Source organism: Hydra vulgaris, chromosome 08 (genome assembly GCF_038396675.1).
Source record: "Hydra vulgaris chromosome 08, alternate assembly HydraT2T_AEP".
Classification (NCBI taxonomy): domain Eukaryota; kingdom Metazoa; phylum Cnidaria; class Hydrozoa; order Anthoathecata; family Hydridae; genus Hydra; species Hydra vulgaris.
Genome location: NC_088927.1, coordinates 63,846,065 through 63,874,055, shown reverse-complemented (window position 1 = coordinate 63,874,055; position 27,991 = coordinate 63,846,065). Strand labels below are relative to the sequence as shown.

The window sequence follows — 27,991 nt, the reverse complement described above, 5'->3', positions numbered from 1 at the left end:
ATTTGTGAATTACTTCAATAAAAATTGAAATTGAAGTTTAAAAATTTGTTTTGTGCAGTTTTGTTTATACCTAAAAAAATTCTAAAATATATGAAAACATATTAATTTTTTTTAAAAACAAAGTCACAGGAAAAAAAAGGCCGCAGGAGGCCGCAAACAAACTCAAATGTTTCATTCAATGTAGACTTTCTATTTTTATGTGTAAAAATTACACAGTCCGGTTATCCCCGGAAATTGAGTAATTTAAGTTTGAATTTTATTTGTTCATACAAGTTTGATATTTGAGGTTGCGTAATTTATGAAAATAAACTTTCACGGACGATTCAGGAATACCTGTTGATTACATGTGATAAAATGTTATTGAAAAAAAAAGGAGAATTAGAAGAAATTTTACTAACCTTGAACATCAAATTAAGTTCATTGGAAAAATCAAAGCTAATTTTAAAAACAATCAAAGTGAGACATAATCTAACTTTAGAAGATGAAAAAGATAACATCAAGAAAATTCTAAAGCAATTTGAAAGACATGTAAAAAAATATTCAAAGTTGAAACAAAATAAACTTGTGGCCGAATTGGAAATTTGGAGAAACGAAGTTGGGATAAAACTGCCTGGAAATCTACCTGTTGCAGCCTCATCATCATCCAGGGGTGATGTAGAAGAAGATGGAGCTCCACAAGCTAAAAGAGGACGGAAATCAAAAAGACTAAGGTAAAAGTTTAACTGTTGACATTTATTTGAATTTCTTAAGCATCATGTTATTTGGGACACCCAGTAGCTATTTTTTTACTTTTCATAAAACGTTATCATTTAATCCAGTGATCAACCTGAAAAACGTACATACAACAAAATTCTGGATGATTTTGTGGACATTGTGGAAAAACATGCGAGTGAACAAGGTGTAGATAAATCAGAATACTTAAAAGAAGTTGTCCAAAGATGCGAAAAAAGATGGGGGAAGATGGAAGGAGTAAAACTTTCAACAATATCGGTACAGGAAGCAATTGCTTTAATTTACAACTTGGATCTATCCATAAATAAATATCAGGTAAAGTATGCAATCAAATACTGTTGTAGCTAATTGTTTTTATATTTGTACGTTTAAATTTTGTATATTTCCCTAGGAACTGAGACTTGAGCTTCTCCCAAAACTAATGTTGCCAACAAGGAATGATGTAGATACCTTTAAACGTACTTTGCTACCAAAAGAATTAAGCAGTGACGACAAGCAAACTTCATCCCCTGTGAACAATGTTATCAAAGACACTGTTGAGTCTCTACTAGATATATCCGAGTTTTGTGCTGAAAATCATTCTATACATGTAGAGGGTAAATTTGGACTTGATGGGTCTGGAAATCACAATTATCGTCATCAGTTTTTCGATCCTCAAGATACAGACTTAAAGGGAACAAATTATATTTGCTCCTTTTGGTGTCCTCTTGAAATTAAAGATTCAAAAACCAAGTAATCTGGACTAATCCAACCCCTAACTCTATTACTTTTGCCAGGCCTGTTATTCTAGTGAAAGCAAAAGAAACTAGGGAGAGTGTTAAGGAGTATTTTAAAGCAACTCTGAGTCAACTGCCTAAAAATGAAACTCAGCCTATTCTTTCAATAAATGGGTTACAAATATTTGTAAAAACAGAGATTAGTATGGTTGATGGCAAAATGGTAGACTTATTGGTGGGTGATTCTGGAGCTTTTTGTCACTACTGCAAATGTTCCAGAAGTGATGCCAATGACCTGGTATGTATACTACATGGGTTCACCATAGATAAAAATTACAATGATGTGCTCAGTACCTGGAGAAGACTAGAAAATGGCAAAATCTTGTACAAATATACAGAAAGACATGGACAATGCCATGAACCTATAGTTGAATCAGATGTAAAATTTTTTGCCATTCTGCATCAAAAGCTTCGTGCACTCGACCACTGTCTGAAAATTTTGTATCACATTGTGGGTAAACAAACCCATACATGGTCTGAGCAGGACATAAAGGTAAAAACTGCTCTGAAAACAGCAAAAAAAAAAGTTATTCAAAACGTACGTGAAAAAACAGGAATGCTTCTTGATTCTTCTACTTCTAGTGGTGGTAACACTAACAATGGACCATTAGCAGATCGTTTTTTTAGTCCAAAAGAAAGAAAGTCAATCTGTTCCATAATTCTTAAAACAGAAGACCAAGATAGCTTCTCGACTTTGTTATCTAAGTTCAATATACTACTTAGCATTAATCAGCATGTTGATGTTAGCAAAAAAGTTGATCCTGATAAAGTTAAAGAAGTTGGTTATGGATTAATGATATTCCATAAACAGACATTTCCATGGGCTATGCTCAGCCCCAGTGTACATCAAATGTGTGCACATGCCTGGGAACTGTTTATGCTTACAGGTGGATCACCCATTGCTAAGTACTCCGAGCAGTCAAGCGAAAGTTGGAACAAATACATTAAGGCTTATAAATCAGGAACAAGTTGTAAAGCCAGACAGATGTCTTTGCAAATTAATACACATGACATTTACTGCAGACTGATGATAAGAACACATCCAATTATTGCCAGTAAAAAAAGACTTTTGCAATGTGGATTATGTGGAAAATTCGGACATACCACAAGAGGGTGTAAAGTAGACGTGAACAACATATTTACTGAAGAAAAAATGATAATTCAAGAATGTTTTCTGTGACCATATAAAATCAATAAGATTAATATCTGTGTATATTTGTGTTTAATATTAAATTATTATAAACTCAAATTCATTCATTATGAGTTTCTTAAAATTATTAATAGCCAAACATATTTCATTATGAATTGGATATGATATCCTTTTCCAAGCAACCTAGCTAGCTATGAGCTTACTGGTCACGGGGATCGAGAGGCTATTTGTTATATAAGGCGGGGGGCGGTGGAAGACAAATTTTTTAAAAAAAAATTTTATTTTTTAATTTATATTTTATAGTTTATTTGAAAATTTTAAAAAAAGTAAGAGCATGACTCTTGGCGCCCCTCCCCCTCCCCCACTGTTGCCCCATTTACTGGGTCAGAGTGCCCACACGTAAAAACTAACCTCAGAATCAGATTCTTCAGCCCAAAAAAGTAATATACTAAAGTTTTCACAAGATTTCATTAACAAATAACGGATTTATGAACTTTTTCCAAAAAACCACATTCTGGGCACACTGTGCAACAAGTTGATAAAATAATTTTTATACTATACTTAACTAAATCTATATTCATCGATAAATTTTAAAATTCACACAAAAATATTTTAGCATTCAAAAACTATGACCATAAAAAGTTTGAGCCCCCCTCAATTTGAGGGGATTGCAAATTTTATAAGATAATAATTATTGAATGCAAAGAGATTATTGTATGAGTTCTTAAATTTATCGATAAATATAAACTTGGTTGAGAATAGTAGAAAAAAAATTTTATCAACTTGTTGTTCTCGTGTTTGGGGCATGTGTAGGTAAAATTTTAAGGATTTTTTGTACCCAGGCTCTAATTATAGCAATTTTTGCAAAGCATCCTTATTTGATATAATGATAAACTTATAAATTTTTGGAGTTTGCTCCATGGCTGGAAGTTCAGTATCTCAAACATCAAAAAATATTGCATCTGTGTCTAATATATATATATATATATATATATATATATATATATATATATATATATATATATATATATATATATATATATATATATACATATATATATATTTATATATATATATATATATATATAAACTGAAAAATATGTCAACAAGTACCAGAGTATTCTGAATTTTAAGGGTTTGTGAAGAAATAAATAGTTCTGAATATCATTCATAGCTTAAAATAGAAAAAATATAAAGAAAGGACAAACTAATGACACAAAAATATACGATAGCATAGTCTTAATTGCTATTTTTAGAAGATCCATTAGTCAAAATTTGTTAATGTTGTTGAAAAATGTATTAACAACAACTATAACAACAAATCATTGAAAAATTATTTTAAAGTTTTGAACATTTTACATACCTTGAAGAGGTGAGTTAAAAAATATATATTAAATTTTAAAATTAAAAGATTAGAAATTTCCATAAACCAAATAAGTAAAATATTTACCTTTTAAGATATTCGTCTGTATTTGAATTTCATTGTCTACAAGTAAAACAGTAGGACTAAAAGTTATGCTCCACTCAACAATGCCTAATGTGAGTGGCAAAACCTCATAGCTGCTTAGAGAACAATCAGAAGTAGAATTATCACTCAAACATGAACTTGTGACACAAGGACTGTTGAAGTTAGATATATTTAACAGGGGAAGAGATGCATTTCTGCAAAAACAAAGCTGACCTTCAAGGAAAAAAGCATAGAAAAAAATTGATGGATTGTATGAATTGCAAACACTAACACATGAAATATTAGATTCAACATGGTAACCACTTGCTGTTAATTGGAAGTCTGTAGAATTATCATTAGTACAACCTGATAAAACTAAAAAAAAATGTTTTTAAAAATTATCAATTTTTAAAAACAAAATTTAACAATAATAACCATATAAAATTTTAAAATATATATACTTACATAAAATGTAATTTAACTTTTAAATAATTAAAACTTTATATTTAATTAAAACTACTTATATATAATTTTTACCAACTCTAAACATTAACATATTACTTTAAAGTAATATTTTTAACTAAAAAAGTGACACTGATGCCATTAAATATTATGAATACTAGACCACCTTTTTTTTTTAAACAAATTTTGTAAACTTTTTACACATTTTTTTTAACTTTATAGTTTGCTTTGAGTAAAATTTTTACTAAACTAAAACTAAAAAAAATTGTTATGAAAATTTAGAATAAGCTAAATTTGAAAAACCAAATTAAAAAAAATAAAAAATTGCATAGTTTATTTTTATCATTTTTGTTACAAAAAATTTATTTAACACTTATTAAGTTATAACTAATATTATAATATTTAATGCATGTCATTAAATATTATTGTATAAGTATTTAATAATTAATAAATAATTGATAATAAATTGTAATAATATATTTATTAATTAATAAATAAACTAATTTAAAACTAATTCTTTTTTTAAACGTGGTATAAAAATAAAGAAAATAAATCATCTAAAATATAATAATTGTACTAAATAATTCTTAAGTTCATATTTTCTTGCTGGATTTTAAAAACATTTAACTGATACAAACGTAAATACGAAATTTATATTTATTTTTTAATGACTGCAATCTTGAAAACATGAAATCTCAAACTTTTGCTATAAAATCTCAAAATTTATTTTAAAAAATTATGCAATAAAAAAAAATGAAAATTTTTTTTTTTTTGTTTTTAAAAGTTATACCAAACATTTTTCAGAATTTGTTTTTTCTTTTTACTTTGATTTTCCTTCTTTGGTGTATGTCATTTAAAATATTGTACAGTATTTAAGAACATGCTACAATAATAAATAAAACTAAACAAGCTTCCAAAACATCTTTTTCCTGAAAGAAGTATTCTTTAAATTTTTTTTTAGACAAAAGAATTTTGGATGTGAACATCAAGGATAAGTTGTAGCAACTAGGTAGTGGTACATTGCTTACTTTAAAAGCATCTCCATAAGTCTCTTTATTGAAGCAAATCTACCACTTACCTAAGAGTAATGTACTCAATTTGTTTCTCCATGCAGCAGCATGTTCATCAACCCAGTAAACATTCTATAGCAGAATTTCAGTGGACACATATAGGTATTTTGAGCAATCTACTGTAGTTTTGCTTATTTGTTACCATTAGTGAACCATTGGTGGCAGCCACAAAAAGTGATTAGCCAATGACTAGTCACTATACCACATGTTGAAAAGTTATCAGCTGACCACCAAAAGTACCTCTAATGGTCCACTAAGTAACCAATGAGCAAAACATTCATAATTATGGATAGGAACTTATGGCCAAACAAAAAAGTCTATAATCTTGCCCAACCCCCATTATGTGAGACTTTTTACTTTTTTTGTTCTCAATATGCTTTACCATTATTGATATACTGCATGAAATTCCTAATAACTCTATATAATCAATAGTTAATTAATGTATTTAAATATAGCAGTTTAAACAATAATGTTTAAAAATAAAACAAAAATATGTTGAATATAAATTTATAAAATGATGACAAAATTATACAGCAAACTATTTTTCATACCTGACTGAGTAAAACCAGCAAAAAAGATCAGTACAGACAATACAACTTTAAAGACATTATTCTAAAATAAAAATAACACTTAAACAAGATTTTAGCAAACATTTATATTTTGAAAATCTTATCAGGTTTGTAAATATAAAAATTTCTGTACTTTATTTGTGAAGAATGTTTTGATTGTAACATTCGTAGCAACTTTTTTACAACTTTTAATAAAACTTCACATAGAATCTTAACAAGAAACAAAAAAATCTGTTAAGGGTATTAAACTAAAATGATGGCTTTTATACATTTGATTGTTGTAATTCAGTATATAGCTAAAAAGGGACTTTTTAACTATATACTGAATAACATAATAGTTTAGTCAAAATTTTAGGTTTATATTAATGTAAGTGTGATATTAATTTTATCTGATTACTATTATTATGTAACTGTTATTAATTAATATTAAAAATTAATTAATATTGTTAATGTTAATACTGTTAATATTGTTATGTACTGCTTATTGACATTCTAACATTTAATGTTTATTACACTTTTTGATTTTGAAAATTTATTAGATACTCTGAAATTTTAATTAAAAAACATAATCCTGAATAGAAATGGAAGTTATAAATTTTGTGTGTAATCAATCGATACTGATTAACCATATTGGCTTCAATTTAATCAAAACATTTTGTCATTTTATAACATAACTAAAGTTTTAGCATGTTAATCTTTTTAATTATTGATAAATTTTTACTTTTTGATTGATGACATTCATGAGAGCTAATATAATGTAACTTTTGATAACAGCTATGATAAAAATCAATAACCTACATACTTCTTCAAATATATCATTTAGATTTATATATTAATTTGAAGAACATATATTCAAATAGATTAAATTATCTGAATGAGGAAACTAATTGAAAAATCTGAACAAGCAAAGCAGAATAAATAACAGTATAAACAGTAATTAAAGTATTACAAATTGGTAAAGAAGCAATAGTTCCAAGTGTATGTCGAACTAATAACTAACTACAAGAATTAAAAAGGTTTTCATATTGTCACTTAATTTAAATATGAAATCATAAACTAAAACAATTTTTTTATACTGTGTCACTATCACTAGAAGGATTACCAACTATGCTTTATGTACTCCTACCCTTACCCATTTTTACCAAGTTTATAAATTTGAAAATTTGAAAATAGAAAATATTGTACTTTGATTGTTACAAATAAAGAAAACAAAATGACATATGAAGTCTTCATTGAAGAGATTAAGAAAAAGTATTTTATTTCAATTGTAGGAGCCATAAAAATCTGCAATAAGTATAAAATTAAAGGTACATGCAATACATTCTATGATGGGGGAAGGGGGGCAGAAAACTTAATAAATAAATATGAAAAACATTGTATGAAGCGCAAATCTATCCAGAAAATTTCTAAATGGAAAGTTATTTCTGAGAAATATCAGCCTCAGCACTGAGAGAAGAGTTTCCTTAAAATTCCTTTTATTGAAAACCAATTGTAGTTTTTATTGTATTGTTGATTAAGAGTTTCAATTAACAATACAATAAAAACTATAATTGGTTTAAAAAATCTTTAGCAAAAAAATGGGCGATTATTAGCGACGTGATAGCACGTCTATCACGTCGCTAATCATCGCCCATTTTTTTAATCATCTGAATCTTAAAAAATGGCTTGGCTTTGCTAAGTTGCACTATAACAAACCAGATTTATTCTAAGACACTGTTGTATGGTCCGATCATTAGAAATGATAATCATTTCATCAGACCATTTCGTTAGACTATTTTTATCAGACCCTTTTTCATTCAAATTAATGGCGCAACCAACATTTGTGGAAGAATCTATTTTGACTGACACCTTTAGTTAAAAAAAAAACACACATTTTTCAAAATTTATGAGTTCGAATTTAGACTCACTAGTCTGGTGAGTCTAGATTTGAACTCATAAAGAAAATATTATAAGAAAAGTTCAACGTTAATAAAATTATTAGTGTCGCTAAAATTGGGTTGCTGTTGTTTTATTGTATATATCTTTCGACTCTAAACAATCCTTACGCATAGGTTCTCGCTGTTTTCTGGACCGAAATGTAGCACTAAAAAAGTATCCCAAAAGTCCAAAAGCAAGCTAAATATCCCAAAGGTCCAAAAGGTCCAAAAGCCAAATATCCCAAAGGTCCAAAAAGTCTAAGCAAATATCCCAAAGGTCCAAAAGCAAGCCAAAAACATCTTTGTAAAATAATTCAAAATAAAGGAGGAAATAAAAACTATTGAAAAAGCACATAATTTTTTACAAAAATTATTTGTTTTCCGTAATGTAACTTATAAAAAGTATGATCCATATTTTGATTTGACTGCATCCTTTTAGATGTCGATTTTCATTTTTATATCTTACTTGACTAAATTCAAACCAAACCTAAAATAAAATATCCGTGTGTGTGTTTATATTTACATATGTAACAGTACTGTTACAAAGAGCTTTTTTCTTTTAAATGTACTTAACTTTTTTATGCATTCATCCCTATATATATGTATATATATATATATATATATATATATATATATATATATATATATATATATATATATATATATATATATATATATATATATATATATATATATATATATATATATATCAATACAACAAATATTTAAAAAGTTAACAGCTTATAATTTAATTTAAAGACTTGTCAAAAAACTCAGAAGAGTAAAAAGTACTTTGTCTAGCCGCACTGTAGAAACTAAATAACAAGTGATTACATTGTAGATGACGAATTACATAATATTCAACTAATTGATGGTGTTACGGACCCACCAACTTTGTGTGTAAATTAGAAGTTAAGCACCATAATAGCAAGCATTGTTGGTGTAATATTGGTGCAATATTTATTGCATCAATATAAAATATTTTATTTTACTTATCAAAATTTGGACATATGTCCGAATTTTGATATTTATAGCCAATATTGGCAATTAATAAACTACAATACAATGGCAATATATTTTTTTTATCATTTCATTTAAAAAGTCTAATATATATATATATATATATATATATATCAACTTTATGTGGTGATTACAGGAATCAGTACAATTAGCGTAAATCTATATGCAGTAATTAGCGGGTATCATCTAATTAAAACGCTGTCAATCTATCATAATTATCACGCATGAATAAATCTGTGGCGCGAAATTTTGGTGCTAAAATAATGAAATTAATTTTTTCATAAAAAAAAATATGTTAGCTAAAAATCTAATCCTTTTTGGCTTGAAAAACAATTCATAGAAACATTTAGTTTTGACTTTATTTAAAGATGCCATTTTTGTGTAATATGAGCATGCTCAAATTACCCAGTGATTTTTATTGAAATTACCTAGCTTAAAGTCCTAAAAAAGCAGTGGTTTTAATTGGTTTTTTGAATAAAAATAAAATATAGTAAAACTTTTTAATATTTTAACAATACTAAATATTTTTCTGTAATTTAAATTTAAAAAAATGGAATTTTTATCGTTCAAAGGTTTGAGTTGATAAAATTGAAAAAATAACGAACAAATTTTTTTTTTTTCTTGCGGAAAACATAGTAGTATTGTTTCAACAAAAAGTGGCCTAAAATTTGATCTTTTAATAGAAGTTTTGTTAATAACGAATCATTATATTCCAAAAATTAGTTCTAATTGCCAGGTCGGTATTTTTTTTACAAAATTAATGTTTTTTTGTGAGCTAATTTAAAGTGCTCATATTACCAAGTGGTCTGGGTAATATGAGCATTTTTGTGACTTTTTTAAAACCTCTGTTTTTTAAGAAAAAATTTCGGGTGCCCAAATATCTAAGTGGATCATGAGAAGGGATCCGTAAATATTGTTTATTCGCAAAAATTTTGGATCCAGCTTAATTATTTTTGAAATTATTCCAATTTTTGCTTAAGGTGCTCATATTACCCTAATCTACCCTATATATATATATATATATATATATATACATATATATATATATATATATATATATATATATATATATATATATATATACATATATATATATATATATATATATATATATATATATATATATATATATATATATATATATATATAAATGATATATATATATATATATATATATATATATATGTATATATATATATATATATATATATATATATATATATATATATATATATATATATATATATATATATATATATATATATATATATATATATATATATATATATATATATATATATATATATATATTAGAAAATCAATTATTTGATTAGAAAATCACTTAACAAAATTTTTTTTTCCTTTTACACTGTGTTTTATCAACAAAGATTCATCAGAAATGAATGATCAAATTAATAAAACTTCAATTTATACAAAAATTAAATTACAGGAAGTCCCAAATGTCTTAACTACTGTAAATTTTCTGTTTCATCGTTTTTTGTTTTTTGAAAGGCTTATATGATTTTTCAGAGAGGTTAACTGTGACATTAAGAAAATTCACAATTTTTAAATTTATGTTTATTTCGATTTGAAAGCCAATATTTTTAAAAATTTTTATAATATCTTTTCTAATTTTATTGAGCTGTGGACCAGATTTTCTACGCATTACTAAAAATTACTAAAAAGAAGTGGTTTTGAAAATTTTAAACTAAAATTTGACCCTGAAAAAAAGAATACAAAAAAACGAAATAGAACTAGAAACGTAATTTGGTTCAACCCCCCCATATATCAAAAATGTTTCCACTAACATAGGAAAAGTGTTTTTAAAATTGGTCGATAAGCATTTCCCGCCCTCTAATAAATTACATAAAAGTTTTAATTGAAATACAATTAAAGTTAGCTACAATTGCACAAAAAGTATGAAAAGGATTATAGGTCACAATAATGCTTTGTTAAACAAAAAAGAAATCCTAAATAAAAAAACTACAGAAAATTGTAATTGTCAGCAAAAAAAACAATTATCCAATGAGTAGAAGTTGTTTATCAAAAAATGTGGTATATAAATGTGTTGTTTCCTTTAAGAATGTACCTGATAAACAGTATATTGACATAACAGAGATTGAATGGAATAAACGTTTTGCCAATCATAAGCAATCTTTCAAAATTAAAAAGTATTCAAAAGAAACCATGCTGTCAAAATATATATGGGAATTAAAAGAATAAATATTGATGATTTTATACTGAATTGATCCGTCCTTAAAACAGCGCCTGCATATAACAATATTTCCAAAAAATGCATACTATGCCTACAAGAAAAATTTGAAATAATTACACATGCAAATCAAGAATGCTTGTCAAACAAAAAATCGGAATTAATTTCTAAATGTAGACACGAAAATAAGTTTCTCCAAAAAAACTCTAAAAATAAATGAGTTCAAAAAATATTTACTTTAAATACCCTTTTTAAAAAAAATATTTTAAAAAAAGCATAAGTAATCATTTCTAAAGAATTCTTTTTATAATAGTGTCAGCAAAGGTGTGAAAATTTACAGTAGTTAAGACATTTGGGACTTCCTGTAATTAATTTTCGTATAAATTGAAGTTTATTAATTTGATCATTCATTTCTGATGAATCTTTGTTGATGAAACACAGCGTAAAAAGAAAAAAAATTTTTGTTAAGTGATTTTCTACTAATATATAATTGCTCTGTTCTTTTAAGAACATTGAGCACTCGATTGAGTAGAATACATTTTAAAGTTGTTTAAATATATATATATACATTTATATATATATATATATATATATATATATATATATATAATATATATATATATATATATATATATATATATATATATATATATATATATATATATACATGCGTATACTTTAAACGTGCAGTGTAAAAAATATAGGATTGCAATTATAAAATAACAGCATTAACAGCGAGAAGTAACAGTTTTTGTTACTTATGTCTACAACTATGTGAAAATAATAATATTAACAAGCTAATGCTCCAATATTGGCATATCAATATTAGCCAATGTGAGCATAGCAATATGGCCCCAATATTGAACAAACAATATTGGAGCAATCTTGGCATGTTTATACTTTCCAATATTGGTATTCCAAGTTTGTTGCAATATTGTACACCATTACAGGCGCATTATCGCATATCTTGTCCGGTATTGACCAATATTGCACCATTATTGCACCAATATTTCTTGCTACTAGGGACTTGTTAAGTAAAGTAGAAACTATCTCATCTTCTGTGTTATTTACTAGCGAATCTTTTTTAAAAAGTTCTTTATTTTTTTTTATATCTTCTATTTTTAAAGCAAAATGTTTTATACAATAAAATTATCTTTTTTTATAATGCAGTAAATAGGGCATAAAAAATAATTTTAATAATGGTCTGAAACTTTTAGACAAATATTTTAATGATAATTAAATAAACAACATAATTAACTTGACCAATAAATAACAACTATTAGTAACAATTAATTACCATGTTTTCATACGAACTATCCAGATTTTCCTTTTCTTGTTGTTTATTTGTTTATTTATTTATTTTTAATACTTTTTTTTATAAATTTCTTGTTTTCAATTCGTGTGGAATAAATTACAAAAAGAATTTGCTAAATTAAATATTTACAAATGAACTGTAGAAATCTGAATTTTGAGTAGAATAGAGAATTCATTGACAAGCTGACGTATTTTAAATTACGAGTCGCGATGAAAACATGTTAATGGTTTCAAAATTTGCGCAAAAAATGATGATAGCATACAACATTTGACATCTTATCGAGCCATATTCAGATTCTGATAAAATACCATCTTAAATTATTGATTAAAAATTTTTTTCTTGTTTTACGATGCGTTTTTTTGTTACGAGCTAAATCAAAAAGAGAAAAACGATATTAATTTTTTAAAATTGATACTTTTTTTTTAGTTTGTAACAGTTTTTAAAGCATTAAAAAACTTTTTTAAAAAAATTTGCTAAGACCTTTTTTAAAAAAAGGTCTTAGCAAATTTTTTTAAATTTGTTTTTAAAGAGTTTAGAGCAAACGCCTTCATATTCTAAATTACCTAGATTTTTTTGTTTGTTTGTTTTTACTATAATATATTCTAGTATAATGCCGTTGAACATAAAATATAAGAACACGGAAACTCAAAGAAAATGGAAATATCCTGTGACTGATAACTGTTTACAGTTTTATTTTATATATTTTTTGTATAACGTAGCTTTGTAATTTTTATTTTTATTTTACAATACTCTGCAAACGATTCCATTATATATTACGAATTTGTAAAGATTAAAGAACAAAAAATTTAATGCTATAAAATAGCATTAAATTTTTACCGTGAAGCGTTGGAAACATAAAGATGTATAAATATTTACCGTGAAGTGTTGGAAACCTAAACATAAACTTGTTTTAATTAACACTTGTTAAATTATTAAATAAATAAATTATTAGATTTTATAAACTATTAAGTTATACAATTATATTTATATATTATAGTCAAAAAGAAAGGTATATTTACAATATACATCTCTTTTGAATTATTGGAATTTAAAAGTTTGCAGTATTGTGGTCAAAATATTTACTGAACTTTTCAAACTTTTAGTGAATTTTTAAAATGTTTAGTTTTCATACTTTTAGTAGGCTTTCAAGCCCACTAAAAAATATAAAATGCTATTTTTATTAAATAGTTTGAAAAAAATATCTAATCAAAACTAACAAACGAATAAAACTAATTTGGGATTTTAACTTTATTTTAACTAGGGTAAACTGGCCTATTTCTGGCCACGTCCTAATTCTGGCCGATTTTCAAAAGCACTAAAATATTTAATGAAAAGTGGGATTTCTGTTATAAAATATAAAAAACAATATTTTAGCTCAGTAAATTTTAAAATATTCAGTTTAAAATATACAAAGACTTCCCGATGCATCAAAAAAATTGTTGAAATATTTGATAAGTTTTTTGTCTCCGTAAACTTAATGCTTGGCATCAACGTTTTTATGATTACATTCAAATTGTAAAACGTTTTTTTTTTATGATTACATTAAAATTCTAAATCGTTCGAATTCCAAGTTATATTAGAAAATAATATTATTATAACTGTATATGCCTTTATGTGTTTTTTTGTAAATTGATCAATAATTCTGTTAATTTGTGAATTTCTTTAATACAATCAGAATTAAGTTAAAATGGTCAATATTTTTAAATAATAAATGCAAAATGGCCAGAAATAGGTCAGTTTACCCTATATATTGCATTACAATGCAGTTGTTTCACAAGGTTCATGTTTCGAAATTTAAGGTTTAGAGAGTAGCCAATAAAATTTTTTTTTTTTTAAATAGTCTCTTTAATTGTGGTGGCCCTCTCTCTACAACTTTGATGAATTGAAATTAACACAAATATATAAAAACATTAAAGTTATCGGGGTTTTTTGTTGCTTTTTTTTATAGTTAGTTAGAACGGGAGTGTTCCGTTAGCTATCAACAGCTAGCCGCGCTAGCCTGTGCATCATTAAACCGAAGATAATGCGCTGTAGTTATTATGGTGATAGCTGATCGAATTTTGCTTTGAAGCAGTTTACACTAATAGCAGTGACAAATTTATTTGGTAGTGCATTCCATGAGTGAGCAACGCGGTTGTTAAAAAGGTTGAATTGAACGAGGCTATTGGTGTCCATTGTAATCAAATCGCTTACGATAACCGTAGTTTGATGTGATGTTAGTTGGAGCGATATGTCAGCTCACTGAGTTAATGTTGTTCTCAATTTTATCATTTTGGATGAGGTTGCCGCATTAACGTCTACCGAGTGGTGAGGTGACTCCGAGTTTTATGCATCTCATCTCGTAGCCGAATCGCTTAATATCGTGAGGTACTTTGGTAGTCTAAAGCTGGATACGTTTTATGGTATTATTTTTATTTTTGAGGTACGAGCACCAGGCGGTAACTGTTAACTCAAGACGTGGGCGTATATAGGCGGTGTAAAGGTTTTTCCATATTTTGGTGTCTTTGCTGATAGTGTGTTTTAAGATTCCAAAGGCATTATTGGGCTTGGTAGCGGTAACTTTGGCTTGGATCTCATGCTTTAAGTTGTTGTAATTTGAACGCTTGAGTCTTTTTCGGATGTTGTTGACTCGAGTTCTCTTCTGCTGACTTTGCTGTTAGCGTTAAGCTTGTTTATTGAGTAAACCTGTGGCAAAACTTTGTATTTGTTGATGAGCGTAACCTTTTATTTCTAGTCGATAAGCTCCATCAACCAGGTTTGAGTCTAAGTTAAAATGCTATTTATATCAGCTTGCAGACTAGCTTTGTCATCAGCAATTTTGACAACACTTAGAATTTTTTGTGTAGATTTTGAAAATACTTTCACTACTAACGTGTTCGGGTAAGATTAATGAATTTGATTGATTGATGAAGATAATGAAAAGCGTAGGATCTAGCACTGAACCTTGTGGAACGCCACTGGTAACTTGTTCCCAGTTAGATGAGGTGTTGCCGAGAAGACGCGTTGTGATCTTTTTAAAAGAAAAGCTTTTTTTTAAAGTTTTTGATTCAGATTCAAGTTTTTGCAATAGTCTTCTGTGAGGGACTTTATCGAATGCTTTGGCAAAGTTAAGAAAGAGCTTGTCTACAGGAAGTTTATGAGATACGTTTTAGGTTAGAAAGTACATGGTCTCGAGCAGAATGCTCGAGACCATGTACTTTCTAACCTAAAACGTACAAGGTGCTTCATGATCTTATCTTTTACCATTATTTTCATTACTTTGCATGGTACAGTGTTGATGGAGATTGACCTGAAATTTTCTCGGTCGAATCTGGAGCCTGTTTTGAACAGTGGCGTTAAGTTTGCTGAAAGCCACGATTCTGGGACTACGCTTTGATCTTACAATTTCTGAAAAATAATAACATATGGGGCAGCTACCGCATTGACATATTCTTTAAGCAAAAATTTGCTAATATGGCCACCGCCATTTATTTGTTGGTGTTGAGAGCAGATAATTGTTTTTGAACAGTATCATAACTGAAGATAACGGAGGTGATTAAAGCGGTTTAGCGTTTAATGAAGGGTGGTAAAGATTGATCTGACGGCTTAACCGTGAACACTGACTGAAACTAATTGTGTAGTATATTAGCAATAAATGCTCGGTTGCTACTTATTTACCCAGAGGGTGAGTACATAGTGATTTGATTGCTGATGGCGCATTTGCTGTTAACGTAAACATAGAGACGTTTAGATTTTTATTTGTCGTTGGCTACTTTGTGTTCAAATTCTCTAACCACAATGCAAAAAACTTTTTTGATGAGGTTTTGAATGAGATTATACTCTTTGAAAAGAGAAACAATTTGCTATTTGATATTGCGGTTGAGGTACCAAAGTTTTTTTGAATTTGATTACCGAGAGAAGTTCATTGGTCAGCCAAGGCTGTCTACGTTTTGTTGGTTTGAAACTATATATATATATATATATATATATATATATATATATATATATATATATATATATATATATATATATATATATATATATATATATATATATATATATATATATATATATATATATATATATATATATATATACAGGTTAAGTTGTATTTAATGTACGTTAACTAGAAAAGTAAAAAGTGCAAATTTACTTATTTAATCGAAAAGCGATTATTGCACAATTATTGCACAATTATGCAACAATTGTGAAAAGCTGAAATGTTTGTAAATTAATTTCTTTGAATACTTCGAAGTTAAAAGTTCTTTATTATCATTTTTTTAAAGCCTGTTTTTTTTCTGTTTATTTAAACTCGATAAGTTACCATGATCTGTTAAAGGAACTTAATAAAAGTTAAAGCCTAGTCAGCAACCGAATTTTCATCTGATAAAAGGCGAGCTAATGTTGTGTAAGATTGTATCTTAAAGTTGAAATGTATTGTACAAACTCATTATCTGGAACAATAAAACGAGATGCTTGCGGTCTTTGCATTTTACAGTTTTAAAAAAAAAACTTATTTTTAATTTACAATTATTTTCAATTTTAAACTTTTCCTCAAAAGTAAATTGAAAATATACTGGTCTTAATCATGCCCACTCTTTTGTTAAAAAATATTCCGAAAACAGAAGAACTTTTAAATTACTTTTAATGCGCAATGTAGTAGTTGCACTTTTTACTTTTTAGTTTACGTACATAAAATACGACTCAACCCGTACGTATGTAGGTATATGTGTATATATGTTTGTATGTATATTTTAGTTTTATAAAAGAGTTCATAGTAGTCACAGCAATGCATTATCTATTTATTGCAACTTACTCCACTGGGGTAGGTTGAGCAGCTAAGTAAACTTTTCAAATAGTTTCTCAAACAAATCTAAAAACGTTTTTCCTTCCTAAGCCATTTTTAGCAGATTATCTATGTAATAGTGAAAAAATAGTGTAAATCCGATGTACCGTTAAAGAGATCTGTTAGAATTAGTGAAAACTTCTCAACTAGCTCCGCTCTACCGTCCTGACCTACTGCTTTACACTAGTTCGATAGATAACCCCTGGTGTCTAAACATAGCGCCTGCACTTTTCGCATCTTTCTTTCTCGGACAAATATAATTCTAACATTTAAGTTTATAAATAGTGGACAGCTGTGAAATATATATATATATATTTGTATGTATATACATTTTAATAATTGCTCACAATTCAAATGACAACTGTTTCAGTAAAAACAGTTGTCATTTGAATTGTGAGCACACAATAAAAAAAACTTACAATGTCAAAGAAACCTCCTATTAAGTCTGCAGTATTTGAACATTTTACTATTACTCAAGATGGAAAACATTTTGTCTGTCAGTGTATGACAAATGATCCGGTTGAAAACAAATGCTGTGGAGTCAAGATCAGTGCATATGCAGGCAAAAATAAAAATGCTCCTACAATAGCTTCCAATCTAAAGAGACATTTACAGCGCTTTCATTCTGAACTATTCAAAGTAGTAAAAGAGGAAGACTGTATCCATGTAATGAACCAGTGACCAGCACTTACAGCCAAGCAAGGGAGCAGAGAACCTTGCAGACATCAGTTGCAAGATATTTTGTTAGGGACAAAGTTACTGTGACAATGACAGTAGATACATTTAAAAAACAGATCATAGAGTTTGTGGTAAAGAATGGTTTGTCTATATCATTATTTTCAAAACCAGCTTTTATGGGTCTTAATTGAAAAATGGCCAAAAGCTTAGCGTTTCTCTGGAGAGAGAGAGAGCATTAGAAAATTAGTGATTGAAGAAGCTATTTAACAAAAAGAAAAATTTAAAGAATCTCTCAAAGGGCACTTTGTGTTTCTTAAAATGGACGGTTGTATACGTTTCAGAGTGAGCTATTTTGCGATCAATGTCCGATTTGTTTGTGAAAATAATGAAATAGTTACCAAGACATTGTCAGTAAAAGACACCAAAGCTCATCACACCAGCGAGTTTCTCCAGGTCTTAGTGGAAAAGAATCTTCACGAATATGAACATAAAAAAAAACAAGTTCTTTCAGTTGTAAGTGATAATGCTTCAAACATGATTAGTATCATTAAACTCATGACAAGACTACTGAAAGTGACAGGCAGTTGGAAGAACATACTTGGTTCAGAGAAACAGATATATTTGAAATGCAGGAACACAATACAGAGATAGAGGAGCAAACCGAAGTTGCTTCAGATGAACAGCAACATGACAGTTTAGATGTTCTTGTCGATACGTTTTCGCATTCATCTCATGCGCTGTGCTGTGCATACGCTACAGCTGGCTATACGGGATGGTCTGCAAGAAGGACATGCTACTGCACTAATTGAAAAGTTCATAAAATTGTCTACTGCTGTCAGAACCCCTAAAGTTGAATCAATTTTAAGGAGACGCGCTAGAAAAGGTGCAATTGTTGATCAAGCCACATGATGGGGAAGTACCTACTTAACAATTCAACGCTTGGTTGAACTGAAACCCTTTTTTGTAGACATGACTAATCCTCAATTGATGCCACATAAAAGCCAGGGGAAACTGGTGAAAGAGCTTGAAGAATTGCTACAATATCCATTAGTAGTGACTAAAAAATTGCAAGAAGAGGACCTAAGTCCAGGTATTTTTTTTAAGGAGTGGAAAAACTTGATGTTTTGCCTGTCCCCAAAAGGAGCGTTATTTGCAAGTGGCATTGCCGCTTAAATGAAACAGAAAGAAAAAGTGCTATTAGAAAATAAGATTCTTTTGCTAGCTATTTATGTAGACCCAATGCATCGGATACTTCTTGATGATCAACAACTGACTAAAGGAAAAGAAGCTCTGTTTAAAATAGCTGTAAGAATGAACAAGTTGCAGAACTGTCAGGAATAAGAGGTCATACTGCCACATCTTCAACATCATCTACTAATGAAGAATTTGATTTTGAGAGATATTTGGACCATAAAGACCGTGCAAAGCGTTCCCGCATGGAAAAAGAGTCACCCCTATCAGAGAACACTACCAGTAAATTTCAGCACATTTTTTCATGTGCATTAAAAGTAGTGGAACAATTTGACCTTTCATCAAAAGTGGTTACTGCTTTGCCACCAACTCAAGTTAGTGTGGAGAGGTTGTTCTCTGCGTTAAGAATAATAAGATCAGATTTGAGGACATCCATGAAGGAGGATCTGACGGAGGCAATACTTTTTCTGAGGATTAGTTCATAATTTTATTAGTGACTGCATAATAGTTTATTGTAAAACTATTTAAAAATGTTCATAAAAGTTATTTGTTCAGAAATTGTTTTCTAATAAATATTGTTTAAAGCACTAAGTGGTCGGATTATTTATACCATGGTGATGAAATAGGCAATCTTGACATTTTAACGCAGTAAATTTGTTGTTACAAGTCAGTGACTTTTGAAGGAGTCGGAGTCGGAAGTTGGAGTTGGAGTCCGACTTAGATAAAGTTAAGGAGTTGGAGTTGGAATCGGAACTGCGGTTTACCGACTCCACAGCCCTGCTTATTATGTACAATTTTATGGTAAAATATTGTGAAGCAGATTATTAAAGTTTTAGAAAACCCTTTTCAAAAAACAACTTTTTTTTTGGTATTTTGTTGTGTTTTTTTATTGAGTAACTTTAAGTAGCAATTATAATAAACTGTTTTCAAAGTTTTCTAAATTATTTTATCCTTTTATTTGCTAAGCAAATTGACTTTTAGCGTAATAATGTAAAGCTTTTTTAAGGCTTAACATTATTTGTACCCCCATCCTTAAAGAAGGAAGGAGTATTTTTTTAATTTCTTTTAAATTGGCCTACAAGTTACTTAAAACTGTAAAATTGTGTATAAAAAGACTTGATTAAATATTTACAGTATTTTACAATTTGTTCTTGATTTAACGCCTCATTTATTAACGGAAGGCAAAAAGTAAACAGACGTTTTTGGTAAATTTGAACTCTTTAAAAATATAGTTAGCGATAAAAATAGAGAACTAATTACTTTGAGGTCATTAGTTCTGCCGCTAATTTTAAATAAATGCTTTCAAGTCTAAAGTCTCACTTGCGACAAGCTTGCTGGGGCACTTTTGACTTCATAAATCAATTAATAAAAAAATTATGCTAAACTTTGAATTACTAAAAACGAGAAACTTGAAAAAATAAATATGAATAATGAATATTCAGATCAAATGTGCTTTCTAATGTCATTTTTAGATAAGTTATTAGTGTATTTATAGCATCTACCTTTTATAAAAATGTTCTAAAGTGCAATCTTTATACATAAAAAATCTTTTTTTCTTTAAAACACTCTACAAAAATTATACGCAATAAAATAGGTTTATCAAAAAATGATTTTATTCTTTGTTTTTTGTTAATGTTTTACACCGTTGAGAGAATTAAAAGCTAGAAATATGTTAAACACAAGCTCAAAAGACAAGCTAACTCAGAAAACGTCTACTTTTCGCTTTTTGCAAGAAAAACTTGAAAATTTCCGGAAATTTTTAGCAAAATTTTACCTCTACTTTAACCGGGTTGTTTTTATTCCAGCGGAAGGTACTATGGCAATTTCTGGAATGCCACTGCCAAATTTTTCCATTTTCCCTAAAAAGTATGTTTTTGATGTTCGCAAATTTGAGTTGAAACCTTGAGTTTTGTTTCATCTACATAGGATTTTCCACGCGAATACTCCAGTTAGTAGACTCCAGTTAGTTGACTCGTCTACTAGTAGACTCCAGGATAAGAATTGTTAAGAAGTCGAGGCTTGTTTTTTTGAGTTGATGCAAGTCTAATGCTTTTTTAAGATTATCTAACCTACATAACAAAGCTTTAAAAATAATATTCTTTCATTCAAACTGACATCTTTTAATTTTATCAAAAATACTCAAATTATGTGATTTTGTTTATCTATTATATTGTCTATTTGTCTGGAATCATAAACGAGTAAACCTTCCTCCATCATTCTTCATTTTAACACTAAAAAAGGTTATTATCTTTGATCTTTTAATAACTTTAAACTATCTATCCCCAATTGCTGTTCTGTACGGTGATAATTCTATTGCAAACCAATGCGTATATTCGTGGAATGATTTACCTTTTCATTTTCAATCACTTAACTCTATTTCACAATTTAAAACCTTTTTTTTTTTTGACTATTTGTTACAAAAATACTGTATTTAAAATGTGAGGCTCATAATTATTGTTATTAGTCTTATTATTATATGTGATGTTACATTTTATTTAAATTTTTATTACCGTCATTATTACTTATTAAAATTGTTTAACATTTATATGTGATATTTATTAATATTACTATTATTATTATTGTTATAATTATTACTATTATTGTTGTTGTTATCATAATTACTAATGTAATCATTATTATTGCCATTACTATCTTTATTAGTATTATTGTTATTATTATAGTCCTCGTTGCTAAATCTACTTATTATTATTTAATTGGTGTTGACTTAACTCGTACTCGTTGACTTATTTGTTGTACTCGTTTATTTCTTATTAACTTTTATTTTAGAATATATTTTTATTGTTATTGTAGTCAACTTTTGTACAATATAGTATTTATACTATTACAAAACTTCACAACTCAAAACAACCGTGATTTTCATAATATCTTTTTTAAAATAAAGAAAAAAAAAGTTGTTTGTTTTCCTAATGGTTTTTATAACTCTAAGGCATAAAAAAGACAACCATTGTAACAAACTATTCATCAGATAGTGAAACTTGACTATGCTGTGATTCTCGTACGATAGACTTTTATAACAGTTTTTTCATAACAGTTACATAATTTGCTTAGTCATATCAATAAAATATTGATAACTTGTTATATGATTTTTTTCATATTAAGCTCCCATTAGTCCTATCATTCAGCTAGAAAAATATTTTTTGAATTTCCCTAAGTTCTTTTCAGAACTTTACACTAATTATTCCTATATATAAATTATATATCTTAATAAAACATTTTAAGTTTGAGAATATAACTTATTGGTTGTTGTAGCTAGCCCAGGTAATTTGCAGCACTCTCAAATTAAAAGCCATTGTAAGCAAGAGCTGATTTGGATTGCTTTTGGTATTTTAGTAATAAAGGATTACAAATCATTGTAGCATAATAAATCATAAGAAAAAGTCTTTAACCTGATGTCTACAAGTGTGATTTAGGATGGTAAATTGATTACCAAAAGGAATAATTTTAATCTTAACTTACCACACTTATATGAAGAACTAAGTGTAAAAGGTAGAAACAAGAAAACTACATGCATGGGCGTCCACAGGATTTTTTAATGTTTCAGATATGACACTTTCACGTATTGTGCAAACACTAAGCTTAGAATATTCATGTTTTTGCCAAATGAGGAGGTTTTGCAAAAAATTGCGATAATGGAGGCCCGGAAAAAAAAACCCTTAAAATTCTAACCCCCTTGCCCAAAGGTGAGAGCAGCTATTTAGTAAAGTTTTTAAATTTACTATTTTATAATAAATTTAAATTTATCGACAGGTTTTTAATTTCATTTTAAAATATTGTAAATTACAAAAGTTATTACCGTGCAAAGTTTAAAAAACCCCTCAATTTAGGGAGGAAAGGAGAGGAGTTGAAAATTTTGCAATCTAATACCTTTTGAAATTTTCTACAATTTTTTTGAATGCAATTTAAAACCTGTAGATGAATTTAAATTTAGTATAAAAAATTGAAATAAACTTAAGTTAGCAGTTAGCGTAATACGTGAAAGTGTCATATATGAAACGTCATATATGAAACGTCATATATGAAACGTCAAAAAATCTTGTGGGCGCTTATGACTACATGTTGCAGTTTATTTCAATTTCAAAAGTCAATACATATAAAACACATGTTTATTGATGTTTAGCTGTTAACCTGAAAAAAAATTGGTTATTGTACTTTATAATTGGTAAAAAATTATTATTGGTTTAGCTGTCAATCTGAAAAAATAATTGGTAATGTACTCTATAATTGGTAAAAAATGTTTACCCTCAAATAGCAACTGATCGTAAATAATATTGAATAAAGCAACAAATTTTGATAAATTTCATGTTTATTATGCTACAAATTTATTTTACATTAAACACTCCTGATGAAAAATAAAATCTGTCTGGTCTAGAAAAATTAAAAATAAAATGTATTCTGTATTTCCAAATTTTTTAAAATAGTTTCGTTATGTAATTTTTGGTGTAACCAATAAAAAAAAGTGGGCTTTTTTGAATTTCTATAATAACCTCTTGTATAATTACATAAAAAAATTCGATACTCTTTGCTGGCTTGTAATATTAAAGCTTATGTGTAACTGTAAAAAAGAACTGCTCAGTAGAAAAGCAAATATCACTTCATTTGTTAAATTTTCAAATTGCATATAACTTTGTATTGATTATGCTTCATAGAATAGGGACATCCCGTTTGACAAGAAACACACTTAGAAATTTTTTCACGTTTACAATTTAGCTTTAAACGCAGGATTATCTTGTAATTAACAGATTACTAAACGTTGTACCACATCTTAATGGAGAACCAAGAGTAAAGAGGTAGAAAAAAAAACATGCAAATTCACGTTGAATATTTCAAGAGTTTATACAAAAACATTTTATAATAACAAAAACACATAGCATGACCACTGACTTTTTCTAAAAATTTCTTTTCTTCATTACTCTTTTTCGATTAAAACATTTAATTTTTACCAAATAATTTTTTTTTTTTGTTATCTTTTTTTTTTCAATTATTACAACAAAAACACATGTAACAATCATTTGCATTTTTTTGATACCACAATTCACTTTTATTTGGTCAACTTATTTGACTTCAATACTCTTGCTTCTAATGTCAGTGTTTATATGTAACTGTACAAAAATTTACTGTTCAGTAGACAAACATAAGTTTTACTTTTTTTTTTGTTAAAAATTTCAAATAGGATTTTAATATCCAATTGTCATCTTTTATATATAAGTTAATGCAGTCTGCCAAACTTTATCTAAAGCGTTTAATGGTTTCGGGATAAAGTTTTATTAGAGTTATGTAATAAAATAAAAAAATCAGTTTCTTCAAAACTATGGTTGAAAATATAACATTAAAACAAAATCTACTTAGAGTTCATATATTGATATGAAACATATAAGCTAGTTTTGCAATCACTACAAATTTTCTTTTTTAAAAATTTAATGTTTAACTCTTTGTAATTAACATATAACTCAATTTATAATTAAAGTTCTTCACTAATAATCTGGTAAAACTGCATATAATCTTTGTATGCAAAATTATTAGTCTGTTAAAACTGCGTATAGTCTTTGTATACAGGGGCGCCTAAATCATTTTTTGGTCTTTGAGATAGCTAACTTCCAGACATGGAGCAAACTCCAAACATTTATATGTTTATACTTAAGTCAAATAAGGATGCTTTGCAAAAAATTGCAATGATTGGAGCTTGGGAACAAAAAAGCCCCAAAAATTTAGCCCTCTCCCCTAAGTTGATAAAATATTTTTATCTCTCAGAGTTCAAAAATAATGACAATATAAAATTTGCAACCCCCTCAAATTGAGGGGGATTTAAGCTTTATATGGTCATAATTTTTGAACGCTATAATATTGTACTATAAAATTTAAAATTTATCGATGAATTTAAGTCTAATTAAAAATAACACAAAAAATATTTCATCAACTTGTTGCTCTCGCGTCTCAAAGACCAAAAAATGCTTTGGGCGTCCCTGTTTGTATGCAAGGACATTATATTTTACGAGAAACACATTTACATTTCTTTTCGAATATACTTTAACACATTTTTTTTTTCATTTGTTAAAATTAACAAAAGATAAAATTCATATCACCAAGATAAACTTTATTGAAATCTTGAGATTTTTACGAGTGAAAATTCTCTTGCACAAATAGATTTTGATATCTTTTAAATGCTCTGAATAGAACTAAAATAAATCTCCTGTGTTGATAGTAACACAAAACTTGTATTGATAAACTTAGTTATCATTACTTTGAAATTTATTTTAAAAATCCGCATGTTATGATTTTAATTAAATTTTTTAACAAAAGCGCACTTGCGTCTTTTCTAAAATCAGCGAATCAGATTGCTCATTCTGAGCCTGTATAGGGTTTTTAAATATGCTTCCAGATTTGTTAATTGTTATTCAGAGATAAAAAAAATTTGTGTGTGAATCACTTTCTTTTTCAATCGTATATTTGATATTTGTGTGTTGATTATTTAACAACTCGAAAAAGCGTTCTGATTCTTTCTCATTATTAAAACGGGAATGGATATCGTCAACGTACCTTTTAAATGATTTTACATATATTGGAAGTGTAAGATATTGTGCCTGTATTAACGCTCTTTTTTTATAATGTTGCGCAAATTATATAATAAAGAATTTTATAAGGATAAGTTTCTACGCTTCAGCAGATTATCTAACTTAATTTAATTATATAAAATCTTATCTGAGATATTAACTTGGAAAAATTAAAGACAAGAAATCTTTGCAGCGCATTGTTCGCTTAAAAAGTTACGCAACTTTGTTTTAAAATTTATTCAATTTAAATTTTGATTGGATAAATTTGAATTAAAATGTATAAAAGTTGCGTTTAAACAAAAGTAAGTCTTATCAATCGTAAACGTTTGCTTTACTTCGCTAGAAAATACTTTGCTATTAATTTTATGAATTAAATTTAGATACCGAATAAATTAAAAATATTTCAACTAAGAGTAAAAAACAAGTTTTCAATCAAAATTAATAAGTTTCTTTGGAAATCTCGCAGAAGTTAACAAATCATACATGGTCATAGTCATAAGAATTGAATAGTCTGGAAACACGGCCTGAAAACAATAGTTTTTGTGTTGGTGTAAAGTTCTTGTACCCAGCCTACCTTAAGGTGCAAAACAAACAATTTCTTATAAATAGTTTAAATTACTAACAGTTCCCGTTTTTATATCGAGAGTTTACTTAACTTTATATTAAGACTTTCGGTACTCTATCCACAGCCTTAAGGAAAGAGATTTGTCGATCTTGGTGATATTGACTTAAACTATGCAACTTTACAAAAATTTGATGCAATAGCAACTCATGTTCTTGTATTTAAGATGCGCGGTATTGTTAATCCTTATAAGTTTACACTAGCTAATTTTGCAACACTTGGAATATCATCAGCCCAAATTTGCTGTTGGTATATGTGAACTGGAATGCAAGTTAAATGTTATAGCAACAACTAGTGGTAGTGGTACTCCTAACCGAAAAATTTATTAAATGCATTCATGTTTATCTAATTCTAATGATAAAAAGGATGCAGAAGTCATATTATTAATCTTAATTAAGTCAAACTAATAATCTACATTGTCCTGAAAGGTTTATTTACTTTATATATATACATATATATATATATATATATATATATATATATATATATATATATATATATATATATATATATATATATATATATATATATATATATATATATATATATATTTGTTATTTAGGTGCCCCAAGTAGACCTAACGATTTTGTCACAGAGCACCGGGGAAGCGCATTTAACCAGGAGGTTCATGCCTCCTTTTTTACCGTGACGCGAAAATATGTTTAAACCTCGTTTCGAACCTGGATCTCCTGCTTATAAAGCAAGCGCTCTAACCACTGCGCCACTGCCGCACAATTTTACTCCACACATTTAAAAACATCAAGAAACTGAGTCAAATGGCAGACATTTAAAAAAAAGGCCAAACATGTAGTATACGTCTACTTCCAAAGTTATCATATAAACGCATTAAGTTATCATATACTACTATGAACGTCAATCTGGCAGCTTAAGTTCTTAGCACTACCGTTAGTAAAGTACTTCTTAACTATTAATCTTCAGATGCTTTTGCTAACTTAAGTTCAATGATTGACAGCTAGGTTCAACGATTGACGGGTTTTTTTGATATTATAATTATTATTATATGAAATATTTTTAAAAATCAAAGCCATTCTTAGTCCCATTTTCTTCTGCTGATGGCTATCATTTTAACTGTCTTAAAACAGAACTTTTGCCATATTTTGAAAAGTGGTTAAATTCCATCAATAACCGTCAAGGTAATTTTACTCTAAACAATTAAGATAGAAGTAAAATGTTTATATCAAAACTATTATTGGCAAACCTACAAAGCAATTAAAATTACTGTTAATTCTACTGTTGAATTTATAAAATTTTTACTTTCTAATGATGTGTTTTATGTATTAACAGAAAGATTTTGTCAAGATCCATTTGAAAATTATTTTGGACATCAACACCAAATTAGCTATCACAAGGATAATCCATCTGTCTGTGATTTTGGTTATAATGGTAATACCATTTGAAATCAAAAAGTTTTCTGAC

At 27.8% G+C, this 27,991-nt stretch overlaps 2 protein-coding genes across 3 annotated transcripts in view; one reads left to right on the top strand and one right to left on the bottom strand.

Moving 5' to 3' along the window:
* The window catches only part of LOC101236989 (uncharacterized), a 127,051-nt gene that overhangs the window by 82,056 nt on the left and 17,004 nt on the right, over positions 1 to 27,991 (bottom strand). Inside the window, exons 1-3 of one of the 2 annotated variants that reach the window (XM_065804151.1) lie at positions 12,652 to 12,813; positions 6,189 to 6,249; positions 4,109 to 4,480 (exon numbers count right to left, since the gene is read on the bottom strand). In XM_065804151.1, coding sequence (XP_065660223.1) covers positions 4,109 to 4,480; positions 6,189 to 6,249; positions 12,652 to 12,654 — 436 coding nt within the window. In that variant the 5' untranslated portion in view covers positions 12,655 to 12,813. Of the gene's footprint in view, positions 1 to 4,108; positions 4,481 to 6,188; positions 6,250 to 12,651; positions 12,814 to 27,991 lie in introns of those variants that run through there. The other variant, XM_065804152.1, reaches the window with a different exon arrangement.
* Positions 355 to 1,468, top strand: LOC136084139 (uncharacterized). Its single transcript, XM_065804285.1, has 3 exons — positions 355 to 710; positions 819 to 1,047; positions 1,124 to 1,468. The coding sequence occupies exons 1-3, from the start codon at positions 355 to 357 to the stop codon at positions 1,466 to 1,468; spliced, it is 930 nt and encodes a 309-aa protein (XP_065660357.1).